The 15,153-nt window shown below is 45.6% G+C and overlaps 1 protein-coding gene across 1 annotated transcript in view; it reads left to right on the top strand.

Annotated features, from left to right (window-relative positions):
• xpc (xeroderma pigmentosum, complementation group C) overlaps positions 1 to 15,153 on the top strand; it is a 55,453-nt gene that overhangs the window by 16,937 nt on the left and 23,363 nt on the right. Inside the window, exons 5-8 of the mRNA XM_048548140.2 lie at positions 273 to 357; positions 3,561 to 3,718; positions 8,980 to 9,100; positions 12,416 to 12,505. Coding sequence (XP_048404097.1) covers positions 273 to 357; positions 3,561 to 3,718; positions 8,980 to 9,100; positions 12,416 to 12,505 — 454 coding nt within the window. The remainder of the gene's footprint in view (positions 1 to 272; positions 358 to 3,560; positions 3,719 to 8,979; positions 9,101 to 12,415; positions 12,506 to 15,153) is intronic.

Here is a 15,153-nt window from a genome sequence, read left to right as displayed (position 1 = left end):
TACGTTCTTATTACCTGGTCATCATTGTAGTGGTGTTTGTGGGAGCTTACTATGTCCAAATTGGCTGCTGCATTTCTTATATATTACAACATTATGGCCACACCTTGGGAGTATGTCACTTCCAGTGTAACACTCTGGGCAGACCTCTGGGTGGGAAGGGTGCTGTAGAACTGCAAGGGTTTTCTTTCTGTGATTTGACCTTTTTATGCTGAATCAAGCTTCCAAACTGTTTTGTCCTGTATTTTTAAAACCCGCTGCTTCATGCTATACAGAGAGAAGAGAGAGCTACAGTTTGAGGACTATCTGCGTCGAATGATAAACCGTTTTACTCGGAACCTACGCATTGACATTCACAAGGTGCGTGCTTAAACCCAGGATACGGTGCTTTGTATTTGAAACTTTAAAAATAGACTTTCGAGATTTGCCAAGTGGTTTGATCTGTAAATATGTGGTCCACTCATAAGAACTAACCTTAATCATTGGCCTGGGCTCTGTTAGCTGACCACCACCTCCTGCAATTTCCCCTGCAAGCCACCCACCATCCTGACTTGGAAATATATCACAGTTCGTTCAATGTTGCTGGGTCAAAATCCTGGAATTCTCTCCCTAAGGGCATTGTGGGTGTATCTATGGATTCATGGAGGCAGCTCACCACCACTTTCTCAAAACCAGCTAGGCTTGGGTAATAAATACTGGCCCAGACAGTGATGCCCATTTCTCACGAGCGAATTAAAAACCAATTTTATAAAACCCTGGTCAGTGGGTATCACTGGCTGGCCATCATTTATTGTCAGATCAAGGAATTTTCATTAAAATAACAGGGAACCCAAGTACAGAGAGACTGTTTCCAAAGGCAGAAGGATCTGTGACCAGATAGAGACAGATTGAAGACCATTCTATTTATGCAGCCAGTTGTAGTGTGCTAAGGCAAGGTATTAGAACGTAGAACATAGAACAGTACAGGCCCTTCGGCCCACAATGTTGTGCTGAACTTTTACCCTAATCCTAAGGTCTATCTAATCCCCACCCCTACCTTATACTATCATCCAAAAGCCTATCTAATAGCCATTTAAACGCCCCTAATGAGGCCGACTCCACTACCTTCTCCGGCAATGCATTCCACGCCCCGACCACTCTCTGAGTAAAGAACCTACCTCTGATGTCTCCCCTACATCTACCTCCACTCACTTTAAAACTATGTCCCCTCGTAATAGCTACCTCCACCCTAGGAAAAATCCTCTGACTGTCCACTCTATCGATACCTCTGATCATTTTGTACACCTCTATCAAGCCACCTCTCATCCTTCGTCGTTCCAAAGAGAAAAGCGCTAGCTCTCTCAACATTTCCTCGTAAGACCTTCCCTCCATTCCAGGCAACATCCTGGTAAATTTCCTCTGCACCCTTTCTAATGCTTCCACATCTTTCCTGTAATGAGGCAACCAGAACTGGACACAATACACCAGATGTGGCTGAACCAGGCTGCTGTATAGCTGGAGCATAACTTCACGGCTCTTGAACTCAATCCCTCTATTAATGAAAGCTAACACACCAGGTGCCTTCTTAACAACTCTGTCCACCTGGGTGGCAGCTTTCAGGGAACTGTGGACATGAACTCCAAGATCCCTGTGCTCCTCCACATTGCCAAGAAACTTTCTGTTAACCCTGTATTCTGCTTTCAAGTTTGTCCTTCCAAAGTGAATCACTTTTCAGGGTTAATTTCCATCTGCGGCTTCTCAGCCCAGCTGTCATCCAATCAATGTCCCTTTGTAACCTAGAACAGCCCTTTGCACTGTCCACACCGCGACCCACCTTCGTATCGTCTGCGAACTTGCTAATCCACCCTTCCACTCCTTCTTCCAAATCATTTACAAAAATCACAAATAGAAGAGGACCTAGAACAGATTCTTGTGGGACCCCTCTCATAACTGAGCACCATGTTGGAGTATTGGAGGCAGATTTAATGTTAACTTTCAAAAGAGAACTGGATAAGGGCTTAATGGGATAGAAATCTTACTCGGCAATGGAGAAAGAAAGGGGAATTGGAATTAACATGATATCTATACCAAATACTCAAAATATGTTAGCTCATGATGAACAAGGGAACCAAAGGATATTGGGAATCACAGGAAAGTAGAGTTGAGGCCACAGTGAGATCAGTCATGATTTTATTAAATGATGCTGTTAGCTCAAGGGACCAGAGATAATGGGAACTGCAGACGCTGGAGAATCCGAGACAACAAAGTGTAGAGCTGGATGAACACAGCAAGCCGTCTGATGAAGGATCTAGGCCTGGAACATCAGCTTTTGTGCTCCTAAGATGCTGCTTGGCCTGTTGTGTTCATCCAGCTTCACGCCTTGTTATCTCAAGGAACCAAATGGCCGCCTCCCACTGCTCCTACTTCATCTGTTTATACTGTAGCCTCTGCCCGTAGTACACCTCTGCTGTATCATTGTGGAACCTTCAGGAAAGACTGAACAGGCTATGGCATTTTTTCTCTCAAAAAGAGAATATTAACAGTGACCATTGGAATTCTTTAACGTGGAGACATGCAGCACAGAAACAGACCCCTTTGGTCCAACTCATCTCCTGACTTCACCCCAAATGCGACATGAACCTATAATCCCTGGCTTCGGAGGACAGTGCCATATCCATTACTGAGAGGGCCTGATAGAGTAAACACAGAGACAAGCTTTCCAATTGTGGGGAGACCAGAATAGGGCCTATAAAATTATTTAGTCGTTAATAAATCTGGAAATTTAGGGGAACCCTCTTCACCTGGAGAGTGGGGAGAATGTGGAGCTCACTCCCAGAGGACGTGGGCGAAGGGAATAGTGTCAATTCATTTAAGAGGAAGCTGGATAAACACACAAGTTGAAAAGGAACACAGTGCTCCTCCAACACTATCACCAACAGGAGACCAGATGGGCCAAATGGACTTTTTTAAAAACTGTAAACATTATGTTGTGCCTATTTTTGCATATTTAATCTTTAATCTTTTACTCTGTACTGGGTACTGTGAGCAGTTCAGGGCACCACACCTTACGAAGGATACATTGACCTTGGAAGGAACACAGTGTAGGTTTACAAGAATAATACTGAGACTTCAGGGGTTAAGTTATAAGAAGAGGTTATACAAATTAAACCCGTTTACTCTAGAATCTAGAAGGTTAAGGGATAGTCAGCTCAAAGTCTTCGGCGTACTGTCGGGAAAAGACGGGGTAGATAAAGTTAAACTATTTCCGCTGATTGATGATTCTAGAACTAGGGGCATAGTCTGACAATTAGGGCCAGACCATTCAGGGGAGATGTTAGGAAGCACTTCTAAACACACAGGGTGGGAGAGATTTGGAACTCTTCCCCCCCAGTTGGCAGTGGATGCTGAATCAGCTGTTCATTTTAACCCTGAGATAGCTTCTATTTGTTAAGCAAAGTTACTAATGGCTATGGGCCAAAGGCAGGTGTATGGAGACAGGCTACAGATCGGCCATGATCTTACTGAAAGGTGGGCTGAATGGCCTGCTCCTGTACCTTTGTTTTTGATTGTTCTCTGTTCTGCAGGTGCACCTTCTGTGTTTGCTGGCCAACGGTATGTTCCGGAATAGGATGTGTAATGAGCCGGAGCTTCGGGCCTTGGCACTGTCCCTGGTACCTGCCGAACTTGCCAACGTGCCAGCTGGTTGTGTGCAGATTGCATACATCTCTAAACTGCTCAAGTGGTGAGTCAATGAGCGTGGCCTTCCCATCACTTCCCAAGTTAACCAAAGGCTTGGGTTTGAAGTTAGAAGGAGAAGAAGAGGAAAGGAGTAAGGAGAGGAGAATGATTGATGACATTCAAAACCCAGGTCGGAATTACTTGGATATCACAGAGGATTGCAGAGTTGGCGGAACTTAGTGGGTTAGGGAGAGACCAGGCTCGCGTGGGATTTGAAAATGGATTTGAGAATTATAATATTTCAGGACTTTTTAACCAGGTGCGTGACTGATTATACCAAAGTTTGCTGGTGGTGAACGCTTTTACTGATAAGCGTTTTAACTTTCTTGGATCTAGGTTCCTGCCAAATCCATTTCTTCCATAAGGTTTTGGAGTAGATTTGTAGCTCGGGTTGAGGTTGGTTGGCTCGCTGAGCTGGTTAGTTGTTCTGCAGATGTTTCGTTACCGTGCTGGGTAACATCATCAGTGCAGCCTCCAATGAAACGTTGGTCTGTTTTCCCACCTGGTTTGTAAACTCTGGGGTCCGTTCCAATGGATTGCCTCACTTCCAGGTTTCCTCTGTAGTCAAGTGTATATGGGCTCGAGCTCTATGTGTTTATTAATGGCTTTCTTCATGGAGTACCAGGCTTCTAGGAATTCCCATGCTTGTCTCTGCTTTGCTTGTCCAGGATTTTGGTGTTGTCCCAGTCAAATTGATGGTTCTCCTTCTCCATGTGGATAGAAATGAATGAGCATTGATCGTGGCTTTTTGTAGCCAATTGGTGCTCATGTCCCCAGTTGTTACTTTCCTTCTCGTTTGTCCAATGCAGTGTTTGTCACGGTCTCTGCAGGGAATCTTACTGATGACATTGGTCCTGTCGGTATTGGGAGTAGTGGGTCTTTAGTTCGGGTGAGCAGTTGTCGTAGGTTGACGTGGGCTTGTGTGCCACTCTGATGTCCAGTGATCATAAGAGTCTTGTGGTTAGTTCCGATCTAACTCCAAAGTTTAAAAACCAGGATGGAAAACACAACTGCCCTTCTTTAGAGACTGCACTGATGATGCTACGCAGCACGGTAATGAAACGTCTGCGGAACACCGAACCAGCTCAGCGAGCCAACCAACCACAACACTATTTGGGGACCGCTTTGCAGAACACCTCCGCTCAGTTCGTAACAAACAACTGCACCTCCCAGTTGCAAACCATTTCCACTCCCCCTCCCATTCTCTTGATGACATGTCCATCATGGGCCTCCTGCACTGCCACAATGATGCCACCCGAAGGTTGCAGGAACAGCAACTCATATTCCGCCTGGGAACCCTGCAGCCATATGGTATCAATGTGGACTTCACCAGTTTCAAAATCTCCCCTTCCCCCACTGCATCCCTAAACCAGCCCAGTTCATCCCCTCCCCCCACTGCACCACACAACCAGCCCAGCTCTTCCCCCCCACCCACTGCATCCCAAAACCAGTCCAACCTGTCTCTGCCTCCCTAACCTGTTCTTCCTCTCACCCATCCCTTCCTCCCACCCCAAGCCGCACCCCCAGCTACCTACTAACCTCATCCCACCTCCTTGACCTGTCCGTCTTCCCTGGACTGACCTATCCCCTCCCTACCTCCCCACCTACACCCTCTCCACCTATCTTCTTTACTCTCCATCTTCGGTCCGCCTCCCCCTCTCTCCCTATTTATTCCAGTTCCCTCCCCCCATCCCCCTCTCTGATGAAGGGTCTAGGCCCGAAACGTCAGCTTTTGTGCTCCTGAGATGCTGCTTGGCCTGCTGTGTTCATCCAGCCTCACATTTTATTATCTTGGAATCTCCAGCATCTGCAGTTCCCATTATCTCTCTCCACAACACTATTTCTCCTATTTTGTGGATGTCCTTCCTCCCACCACGATATTGAACCAACGGAAAATCAGAGGTTGGGAGAAAATTGACAAAGGAGTTGGGTGGGTTCTTGTTGGGTGTCATGGAAGATGGATGGATGATTGGGTAAATGGAGTTGGAAATACAGATCGACCAAGTCGCACCACACCAGGTTATCGTCCAACAGGTTTACTTGAATTCACAAACTTTCAAAGTACTGCCCCGTCGTCAGGTGAAGTGAAGGGAAGCATACAGGCTAGAAATTTGCAATCAGAGACATCAAAAGATCATACAAACGGTGCGAGTGGAGTGTTGACAGACCAAATAGTAGGTCTGCAGGTGATCCAGAGTGTCAGGTGGTGAGTGTAAAGTGTCAATTGCTGAGTAACATGCAAAGGGGTGACCTATAATCCGATTAATTAAGGCAAAGAGATAATTGCAAACAATTAAAAATTGGTGATTCTGGAAACAAACCAAATGACTGGAATAACTTGTGATAATGGGAACTGCAGATGCTGGAGAATCCAAGATAACAAAGTGTGAAGCTGGATGAACACAGCAGGCCAAGCAGCATCTCAGGAGCACAAAAGCTGACGTTTCGGGCCTAGACCCTTCATCAGTGAGGGGGATGGGGTGAGGGTTCTGGAATAAATAGGGAGAGAGGGGGAGGCGGACCGAAGATGGAGAGTAAAGAAGATAGGTGGAGAGGAGAGTATAGGTGGGGAGGTGGAGAGGGGATAGGTCAGCCCAGGGAAGACGGACAGGTCCAAGAGGTGGGATGAGGTTAGTAGGTAGGAAATGGAGGTGCGGCTCGGGGTGGGAGGAAGGGATGGGTGAGAGGGAGAACAGGTTAGGGAGGCAGAGACAGGCAGGGCTGGTTTTGGGATGCAGTGGGGGGAGGGGACGAGCTGGGCTGGTTGTGTGATGCAGTGGGGGAAGGGGAGATTTTGAAGCTGGTGAAGTCCACGTTGATACCATTGGGCTGCAGGGTTCCCAGGCGGAATATGAGTTGCTGTTCCTGCAACCTTCGGGTGGCATCATTGTGGCACTGCAGGAGGCCCATGATGGACATGTCATCTAAAGAATGGGAGGGGGAGTGGAAATGGTTCGCGACTGGGAGGATGCTACTTGCCCCCACACCTCCTCCCTCACCTCTATCCCAGGCCCCAAGATGACTTTCCATATTAAACAGAGGTTCACCTGCACATCTGCCAATGTGGTATACTGCATCCACTGTACCCGGTATGGCATCCTCTACATTGGGGAAACCAAGCGGAGGCTTGGGGACCGCTTTGCAGAACACCTCCGCTCGGTTTGCAATAAACAAGTCATTTGCTGGGGTCTAAACAAAGTAACAGGTAATGCAAAACTGTACAAACTAATTGAGGTTGAGAGATCATAACAATTTATCCAGGTGATGGTGTCAAAACAGGATGGTAAGGAAGGTTTTGCAAATACAGAGCAGTGTGGTGGGGTCACATGTAGCGCGACATGAACCAAAGATCACTGTTGAGGCCGTCTTCATGGGTACGGAACTTGGCGATCAGTTTCTGTTCGGTGATTCTGCGTTGTTGCCTATCTCCAAGGCCGCCTTGGAGAGCATTTACCTGAAGATTGGAGGCTGAATGTCCTTGACCGCTGAAGTGTTCCCCAACTGGGATGGAACATCCCTGTCTAGCAATTGTTGTGCAGTGTCCGTTTATCTGTTGTCATAGCGCCTGCAGGGTTTTGCCAATGTACCATGCCTCAGGGCATCCTCGCTTACAGCATGTGAGGTGGGCAGCATTGGCCATGACCACATGAGTACCTGCCGTGTACGTGCTGTTCCCATGTGCGATGGTCATGTCAAAGATCTGACATGTCTGGCAGAGGTTGCCATGATGGGGCTTTGTGGTGTTGTGGTTGATGTTGTCCTGAAGGCTGGGTAGTTTGCTGTGAACAATGATCTGTTTAAGGTTTAGCAGTTTTTTGAAGCTGAGAAATGGTGACGTAGGGATAATCTTGGTGTGATGTTCGTCGTCGTCAATGACATGTTGAAGGTTGTGAAGAACATGGCGTAGTCTCTCTGTTGTAGGGAAGTACTGTTTGACAAAGTGCACTCTGTCAGTTGTATTTCATGCCTGCCTTCTGAGGAAGTTGTTGCAGTTTTTCGCTGCAGTATGTGAAAACCGGCAATCGATGAATTGAGTGTCATATCCTGTGCTTATGAAGGTGCCTTTCAGCATCTTTAGGTGTCTGTCGGGTTCCTCCTCATCTGAGCAGATCCTGTATTTGTGCAGGGCTTGTCTGTAGCGGGTGGAAGCTATAGAGAAGTGCAGCATCGTGAAGTTAACTGTGGGCTTGTGGTAGAGTGAGGTACTGAGGTGTCTGTCCCTGATGGAGATGCATGTGTCCGAGAATGAGACTGATCCTAAAGAGTAGTCCATGGTAAGCCTGATGGTGGGATGAAACTTGTTGATATCACTATGTAGTTGTTCCAGTGATTCCTCGCCATGAGTTCAAAGGAAGAAAATTTTGATGACAAATCTGGTGTATTGCACTGGCTGGAACTCCTGTGCAGTAAAGAAGCCTTGTTCAAACCTATGCATGAAAACACTGGCATATTGGGGGTCAAATGGCTGTTCTGTGTGTCTGGACGAAGAGCTGCTTGTCGAAAGGGAAGACATTGTGGTAAGGATGAAGCAGATGTGTTGTAGGATGGCATCTGGAAATTGGCACTTGATGGTGTTGGGTACTGAGGCTGTTAGAGCGATGCCGTCTTCGCGGGAGATGCTGGTGTAGAGTGCTGAAATGTCCATTGTGACAAGGAATGTTCCTGGTTCAACGGGTCTGTAGGTGCTCGGTTTCTGTAAGAAACCTGTAATGTCACAACAGAAGCTGGAGGCTCCTTGTACAATGGGTTTCAAGATGCCCTTGACATAGGTTCTTACACAGGGTCCAGTGCAAGCTTGAAGGGCTGAATGGACTCTTCTATGTTCCTTCTGCCTGTAAAATGCCCAAAACAACACTTTTCATTGTACCTTGGTACATATGACAGCGATAAATCAAATCAAATCTAAACTTTCCTACCACTGTGCAGATCTCCAAGGGCTCTCTGAAGAGCCCCGTGCAGCCAAGAGGGAACAATGCTACTTGTGTTTTTCATGAATAGAAACACATCAGACTCTGAGAGGTAACAAAATGTGAGGCTGGATGAACACAGCAGGCCAAGCAGCATGCTCCTGAGATGCTGCTTGGCCTGCTGTGTTCATCCAGCCTCACATTTTGTTATCTTGGATTCTCCAGCATCTGCAGTTCCCATTATCTCGGACTCTGAGAGGTGTTTGGTCTGAGATGGGGGAACAAGGGTTTCATTTCAGCTGCATTCCTCTGGTCTTGCTGCTCAGTATCTCCATTCTCTCTTCTTTTCCATTTCTAGGTTTGTATCATCATTTGAGATTGACACTTCTCTCCCCAACAATGCAGCAGACTCTCTTCTCATGGTGCTGAAGAGGAGATTCAGCAGCCGTTCCGCAAGGAGTGAGCAAGAAATGGTTCATGTGCGTATCCTCTGTGACTGGCAACGGTGAATCTCAGATCTCCCTGGATTGCTGTGGAGGTGCCAGTGTTGGACTGGAGTGGACCCGGTCAGAAGTCACACAACACCAGGTTATCGTCCAACACATTCTGTTGAAAACTCGAGCTTTAGGAGCGCGGCCCCTTTGTTAAGCACACCCAATGAAGGGGCCCCGCTCCAAGAGCTTGTGATTTTGGATTATAACCTCGAGTCCTGTGACTTCTGACTCCCTGGACTGTGCGCCAGGGTCCAAAATGAGTGGGACTCTCTGACTCTTTACCCTATTCCTGCCTCCTTCTCCTCTTCTTCTCCTCCTCCTCCTCCTCCCCCATCAGCTTACAGTATTCCAGGCTTCTTCATTAAGGGCACAGAGTCAAGTGCAGGGGGCATTATACTAAGCTTATATAGGGCACTGGTTAGACCTCAGCTGGAGTATAATGTACAGTTCTGGGCAACACGCTATAGGAAGGATGTGAACACATTGGAGAGAGTTCACAAGAGGTTATAAGAATGGCCCCAAAGGTGAGAAACTTAAGTTTTGAGGAGAGGTTGGAGAAGTTGGGACTGTTTTCCTGGAAGAGAAAATGGCTAAGAGGAGATTTGACAGAAGTTTTCAAAACCCTGAGGGGTCTATACATAGTGAATAGGGAGAAACTGGTCCCACTCATAAACAGATTGAGAATGAGAGGGTACAGTTTAAAAGTGTTTTTACAAAAGAAGCAAATACAAGGTGTCAAAGGAGTAACTGCTTGGAAATGTGATGGAAGCAGCTTCATCAGAGGCAGTCAAGAGAGCGCTGAATGATTATATAGATTGATAGAGACATATAGCACAGAAACAGACCGTTCAGTCCAACTTTTCCCTGCCAACCTGACATCCCAATCTGACCTAATCACATTTGCCAGCATTTGGCCCATATCCCTCTAAGCCCTTCCTGCTCATAGTTCCATCCATGGCTTTCATTCGTAGTAACTATGTGCTGCATTTCAGGGAAAGACAAGAGATTAGCACCAGGTAATAGCACTTGAAAGCTGCCACCCAGGTGGATAGAGTTGTTAAGAAGGCGTATGGTGTGTTAGTTTTCATTAATAGAGGGATTGAGTTCAAGAGCTGTGAAGTTATGCTCCAGCTGTACAAAAGCCTGGTTCAGCCACATCTGGTGTATTGTGTCCAGTTCTGGTCACCTCATTACAGGAAAGATGTGGAAGGGTGGGAAAAGGTACAGGGGAGATTTACCAGGATGTTGCCTGGAATGGAGGGAAAGTCTTACAAGGAAAGGTTGAGAGAGCTAGGGCTTTTCTCTTTGGAACGACGAAGGATGAGAGGTGACTTGATAGAGGTGTATAAAATGATCAGAGGTATAGATAGAGTGGACAGTCAGAGACTTTTTCCTGGGGTGGGGGTAGCTACTATGAGGGGACATAGTTTTAAAGTGAGTGGAGATAGATGTAGGGGAGACATCAGAGGTAGGTTCTTTACTCAGAGTGGTCGGGGCGTGGAATGCATTGCCGGAGAGGGGAGTGGAGTCAGCCTCATTAGGGGCATCTAAGCGGCTATTAGATAGGCATATGGATGATAGTATAAGGTAGCGGTAGAGGGTAGATAGACCTTAGGTTTCGGTTAAAAGTTCGGCACAGAATTGTGGGCCGAAGGGCCTGTACTGTGCTGTACTGTTCTATGTAATGATGCTTGTTTGAAGAGCCAGTGCAAGCAGAATGGGCCAAATGGCCTTCTTCCGCACTGCAACAATTCTGTGACTCTCCTCAACCTGCACACGTTCAATGGCTCCTTGTGACGTTTACCAGTTTGGTGCAGGATTGTAGACACCGTTGTGCATTGTTTGCAAGCACCAGGCACTTAGCCAACAGACATTCCATTTCATTTCTCCTGATTGCAGTGATTAGGATATGACGTTCGCTGGTTACAGCTTTTTGAACGAAGTATCGAAGGGTAATGTAGTGATGATATCACTGGATTAATAATTCTGAAGCTGGGGAAAAGAGTTTAAGCCCCACCATGGGAATTTTAATTTTTTAGTTGGTTTGTGGGATTTGAACATTGCACATGAAATCAGCATTTATTACCCATCCCTAATTGCCTGGGGGCAGTTAAGAATCGACCACTTTGCTGTGGGTCTGGAGTTAAGCCAGACTGGGATAAAGAGCATATTTCCTTCCCTAAAGGACATCAGTGAAGCAGATGAGGGTTTAATGTCAATTGACAGTGGTTAACTTGCTGATATCAGATTTTTTAAAAATAAAATTAAATTCAAATATTCACCATCTGCCATGGTCAGATTTGAACCCGTGTCCCCAGAATATTAGCTCGGGACTGTAGATTATTTGTCCAGTGATGTTACCACCATGCCACAGACTCCCCAAAATTCAATAAATTAATAATATTCAGATTTGAAAGCTAATCACAGCAATGGTGACCCTATTGACTTTCATTAAATACACCGCATTGAATAGGAAATCCATCCTTCCCTACCTGGCCTACATGTGACTCCTAGGCCTACAGCAGTGGGGTTTAGGATGTACTTAAGGAAGGCAATCTATGTTGGCCTTCATGATGAGAGAGTGAGAGTACAGGCAAAAAGGATGTCTTGCTGCAACAAGACAAAAATTGCTAGAGAAACTCAGCAGAAACGTTTCTGAAGAAGGATCACTGGACTTGAAACATTGACTGTTTTCTCTCCAAAAATGCTGCCTGACCTGTGGACCTCTCGAGCAATTTCTGTTTCTGCTCAACACCACCTCCTTGAAGGCAGTTAGGGACAGGCAAAAAACACTGGCCGTGCCAGTGATGCCCACACTCCATGGAAAGTAAAATGTTTAAAATATCAACTTTGTGGCTGAAGCCTCTCCCTTTGCAATCATCAGAAACACTGAACCAAAGTAGTCACCTAGATCCCGGTAAAAAAATAAATCCTCTATTCTACCTGCCTCTCTCCTGTCTCCCTCCTTTCTCACTCTTTCCTTCCTTTCCCTACCTTCTCTTCTGTATTGCTCCATCTCTTACTCTCTGCCTTTTTCGAGCTCACTGTTTTTCTCTTGCTCTCTCACTTTTTCTCCCGGTTTCATTCCCTCTGTTGTTTTCTTTCTCCTTCTTTCACGTTTTCTCTTTCTCTCGCCACCTTCTCTCTCTCCCATTTTTCACTTCTCCAATTCCCCCCTCGCCTAGTTTTATATCCATCCCTTGTTTGACAGTTCTGTCCTTCTCTGATATTTCCATTTTGTTGTCTTTGTCTTTTCCTAATTGTCGTGTCTTGTTTAACAATCTGATTTTGTTTTAACAGTTGTTTTTAATCACCCTTCGAACTCTCCCCTTGGCATCACGCCTTGTGACTTCACTGCAGCCTGTTCCATTTAAAGAAGATTCAAAAGCGGTAAGAAACCAACCCAGTTGTGATGGTTTCATTTTATTTCCTCGGCTTGTTAGTAACAGGAGGAGGTTGTGCAGGACCCTGACATTGTGCAGTATGATCATGGCTGACTTGCATCTTAAGACTATCCACCTGCCCTGACTCCACAACTGTTAAACTCTTGCTCAAAAAAAACCTATCTCCCTCAGTTTAGAAATTTCTAATTGACCCTCTCCTTCCAAATATTTTGGGCAAGACAGTTACAGATTTCCAGTTCCCTCTCTGCAGAGGTGCTCCTTGACACCCAGTCACTCTTTGTCAACTGTGGCATCATTCTTTGAATGCTTTGAGGGTCAGTAGGCTAATGCACTATGAAAACTGTCTGACTCCACCTCGTCTCCTTGGTCCTTACTGATGCTGTCCATAGTCATGTGGCGAGACTAGCACCACCAAGAATCAAACACTGATCATAATATTCCATGAGGCTGATTAAATCTCTGGACCTGATGGGATACATTCTGGGATGCTAAAGGAGGTAGCTACAGAGATGGTGGGTGCACTGCTTATAATCTTCCAGGATTCTGGAAAACGGCTGGAGGTTTGGAAAACTGCTCGTGTAACACCTTTAATTCAAAAAAGGAGAGAGACAAAAACAAGTACAATTCCCATTATCTCTGATACAATAGACTGGTTAGCTTAATATCTGTTAATGGAAAAATGTTGGAGGTAACAGCGGAATATTTAGAAATACATGCTCAAATCAAGCAGAGTCATTAAGGACAAATCATAGCTGACAAATTTATAAGAATTTTTTGAAGGGGCAACAAACGGGATAGATTAAGGGTAAACAGTGGATGTCATATATTTGGATTTTCAGACTGGGTTTGATACGATACCACAAATTAGGCTTACAATGAGAGCCCCTGGAGGTAGTATATTTGCATAGATAGAAGATTGACTAACCAGTAGAAGACAGTGTGTTGGAAGACGTGGGAGGGTGTGGCATTTCAGAATGGCAATTTGTAACTAATAGATTGCCACAGGGATTGGTGCTGGGAGCCCACAGTTATTTACATTGTGCATTAATGATTTGGATGAGGAAGTGAATGCACTGTCATCAAATTTGTGGATGACACAAAAATAGGTGGGAAGGTAGGCAAGTGGTAAGAATGGCACGAAGCGTCCGCAGAGGGATGTAGACATGGTAAGTGAGTGGGCAAACATTTGGCGGATGGAATATAATGTGAGGAAATGTGAGGTTATGCACTTTGCCAGGAAGAATAGAGGGACTGAATATTATTCAAATAGGCAGGACTGCAGAAAGCTGTTGAACAGAGGGATTTGGGAATCCTCACAAATGAATCACAAAAAGCCAGCATCCAAGTTCTGAGAGTAATGGGGGCAGCCAAGGGAATTTGGCCTTTATTTCAAAGGGTATGGAGTATAAAAGTATGAAGGTTTTGCATAAACTATACAAGACACTCATCAGACCACAGCCAGAATACGCTGAACAGTTTTAGTGCTCTTATCTAAGGTAAGACTTACCAGCAGTGGAGGCAATCCAGAGAGTATTCACTTGGCCTTTTTTTTCCTGAGGGTATGATATGGAAGGATTTTCTTATGTGAGAGGTTGAGTAGGGTTGTACTTATTGGGGTTTAGAAGATTGAGAGGTGACCTTGTTGAAACTTACAGGGCTTGACAGTGGAAATGCAGAAAGGTTGTTTACTGTTCTGGGAGAGTCTAGAACCAGAGGGCATCATCTCAAAATAAGAGGTCCCCATTTAAGACTGAAATGAGGAGGATTTTCTCCTCTGAAGCTAGTAAATCTGTGGAATTCTTTGCTACAGAGGGCTGTCGAGGTTGCATTGTTAAGTGTATTCAAAGCTGAGACAGCCTTTTTAGTCATTAGGGAATCAAGTGTTTTGGGGAAAAGGCAGGAATGTGAAGTTGAAGATTATTAAATCAGCCATGATCTCATTGAATGGCCTATGTCTGTTCTTCTAACTTATGGTCTTAAAATCCTACGACTCCAAACCTGACAGCATCGTGGTGTGTCTATGCCAAATTGACCACTGTAGTTCAAAGAATTACCTTGTCACCATTATCAACTACAGGGTAACTGTGAATGGACAGTAAATGCAGGTCAAGCCCAGTGATGCCCATCCAACAATGAATTTTTTAAAAAGGTTTTCTGAAGAAGGGTCTCAATCCAAAACGTCAACTTTCCTGCTCCTCTGATGCTGCTTGGCCTGCTATGTTCCTCCAGCTCTATAACGTGTTATCTGTTTACTCTCTCTTTGATGAACTTGACCACGCATGTGTACATAATTATATGCAGGCTGTGTGCTCCCTGAGCAACTCGTTCCCAGTTGCTGTATGGCTCCATACGTGAAGATCAGAGGGAACACTGGGGACAGCCCAAAGTTACAGACCACCATTTCAGTGCTGTATCACTAAGAGACCCCCTCCACAGCTTTTACACCACATCGTAACTCCCTTAGTGCCTCTGCTCAGCTGTCCTTCATCAGCAATTGTCCCAGAGAACATATGGGCAAAGTCTAAGGTTTAAAGTTATTCCAGTCAATTTCTGGCAATGTTAGGTCTTGGGCCTGCCAACTTTAGGTTGTGAGATGTGCATCTGAACTTGGTCCCAACTCTAAAATCTTCTCTT

The sequence above is a fragment of the Stegostoma tigrinum genome, chromosome 11, assembly GCF_030684315.1.
Source record: "Stegostoma tigrinum isolate sSteTig4 chromosome 11, sSteTig4.hap1, whole genome shotgun sequence".
NCBI lineage: Eukaryota > Metazoa > Chordata > Chondrichthyes > Orectolobiformes > Stegostomatidae > Stegostoma > Stegostoma tigrinum.
This window is presented reverse-complemented; position numbering and strand designations above follow the sequence as displayed.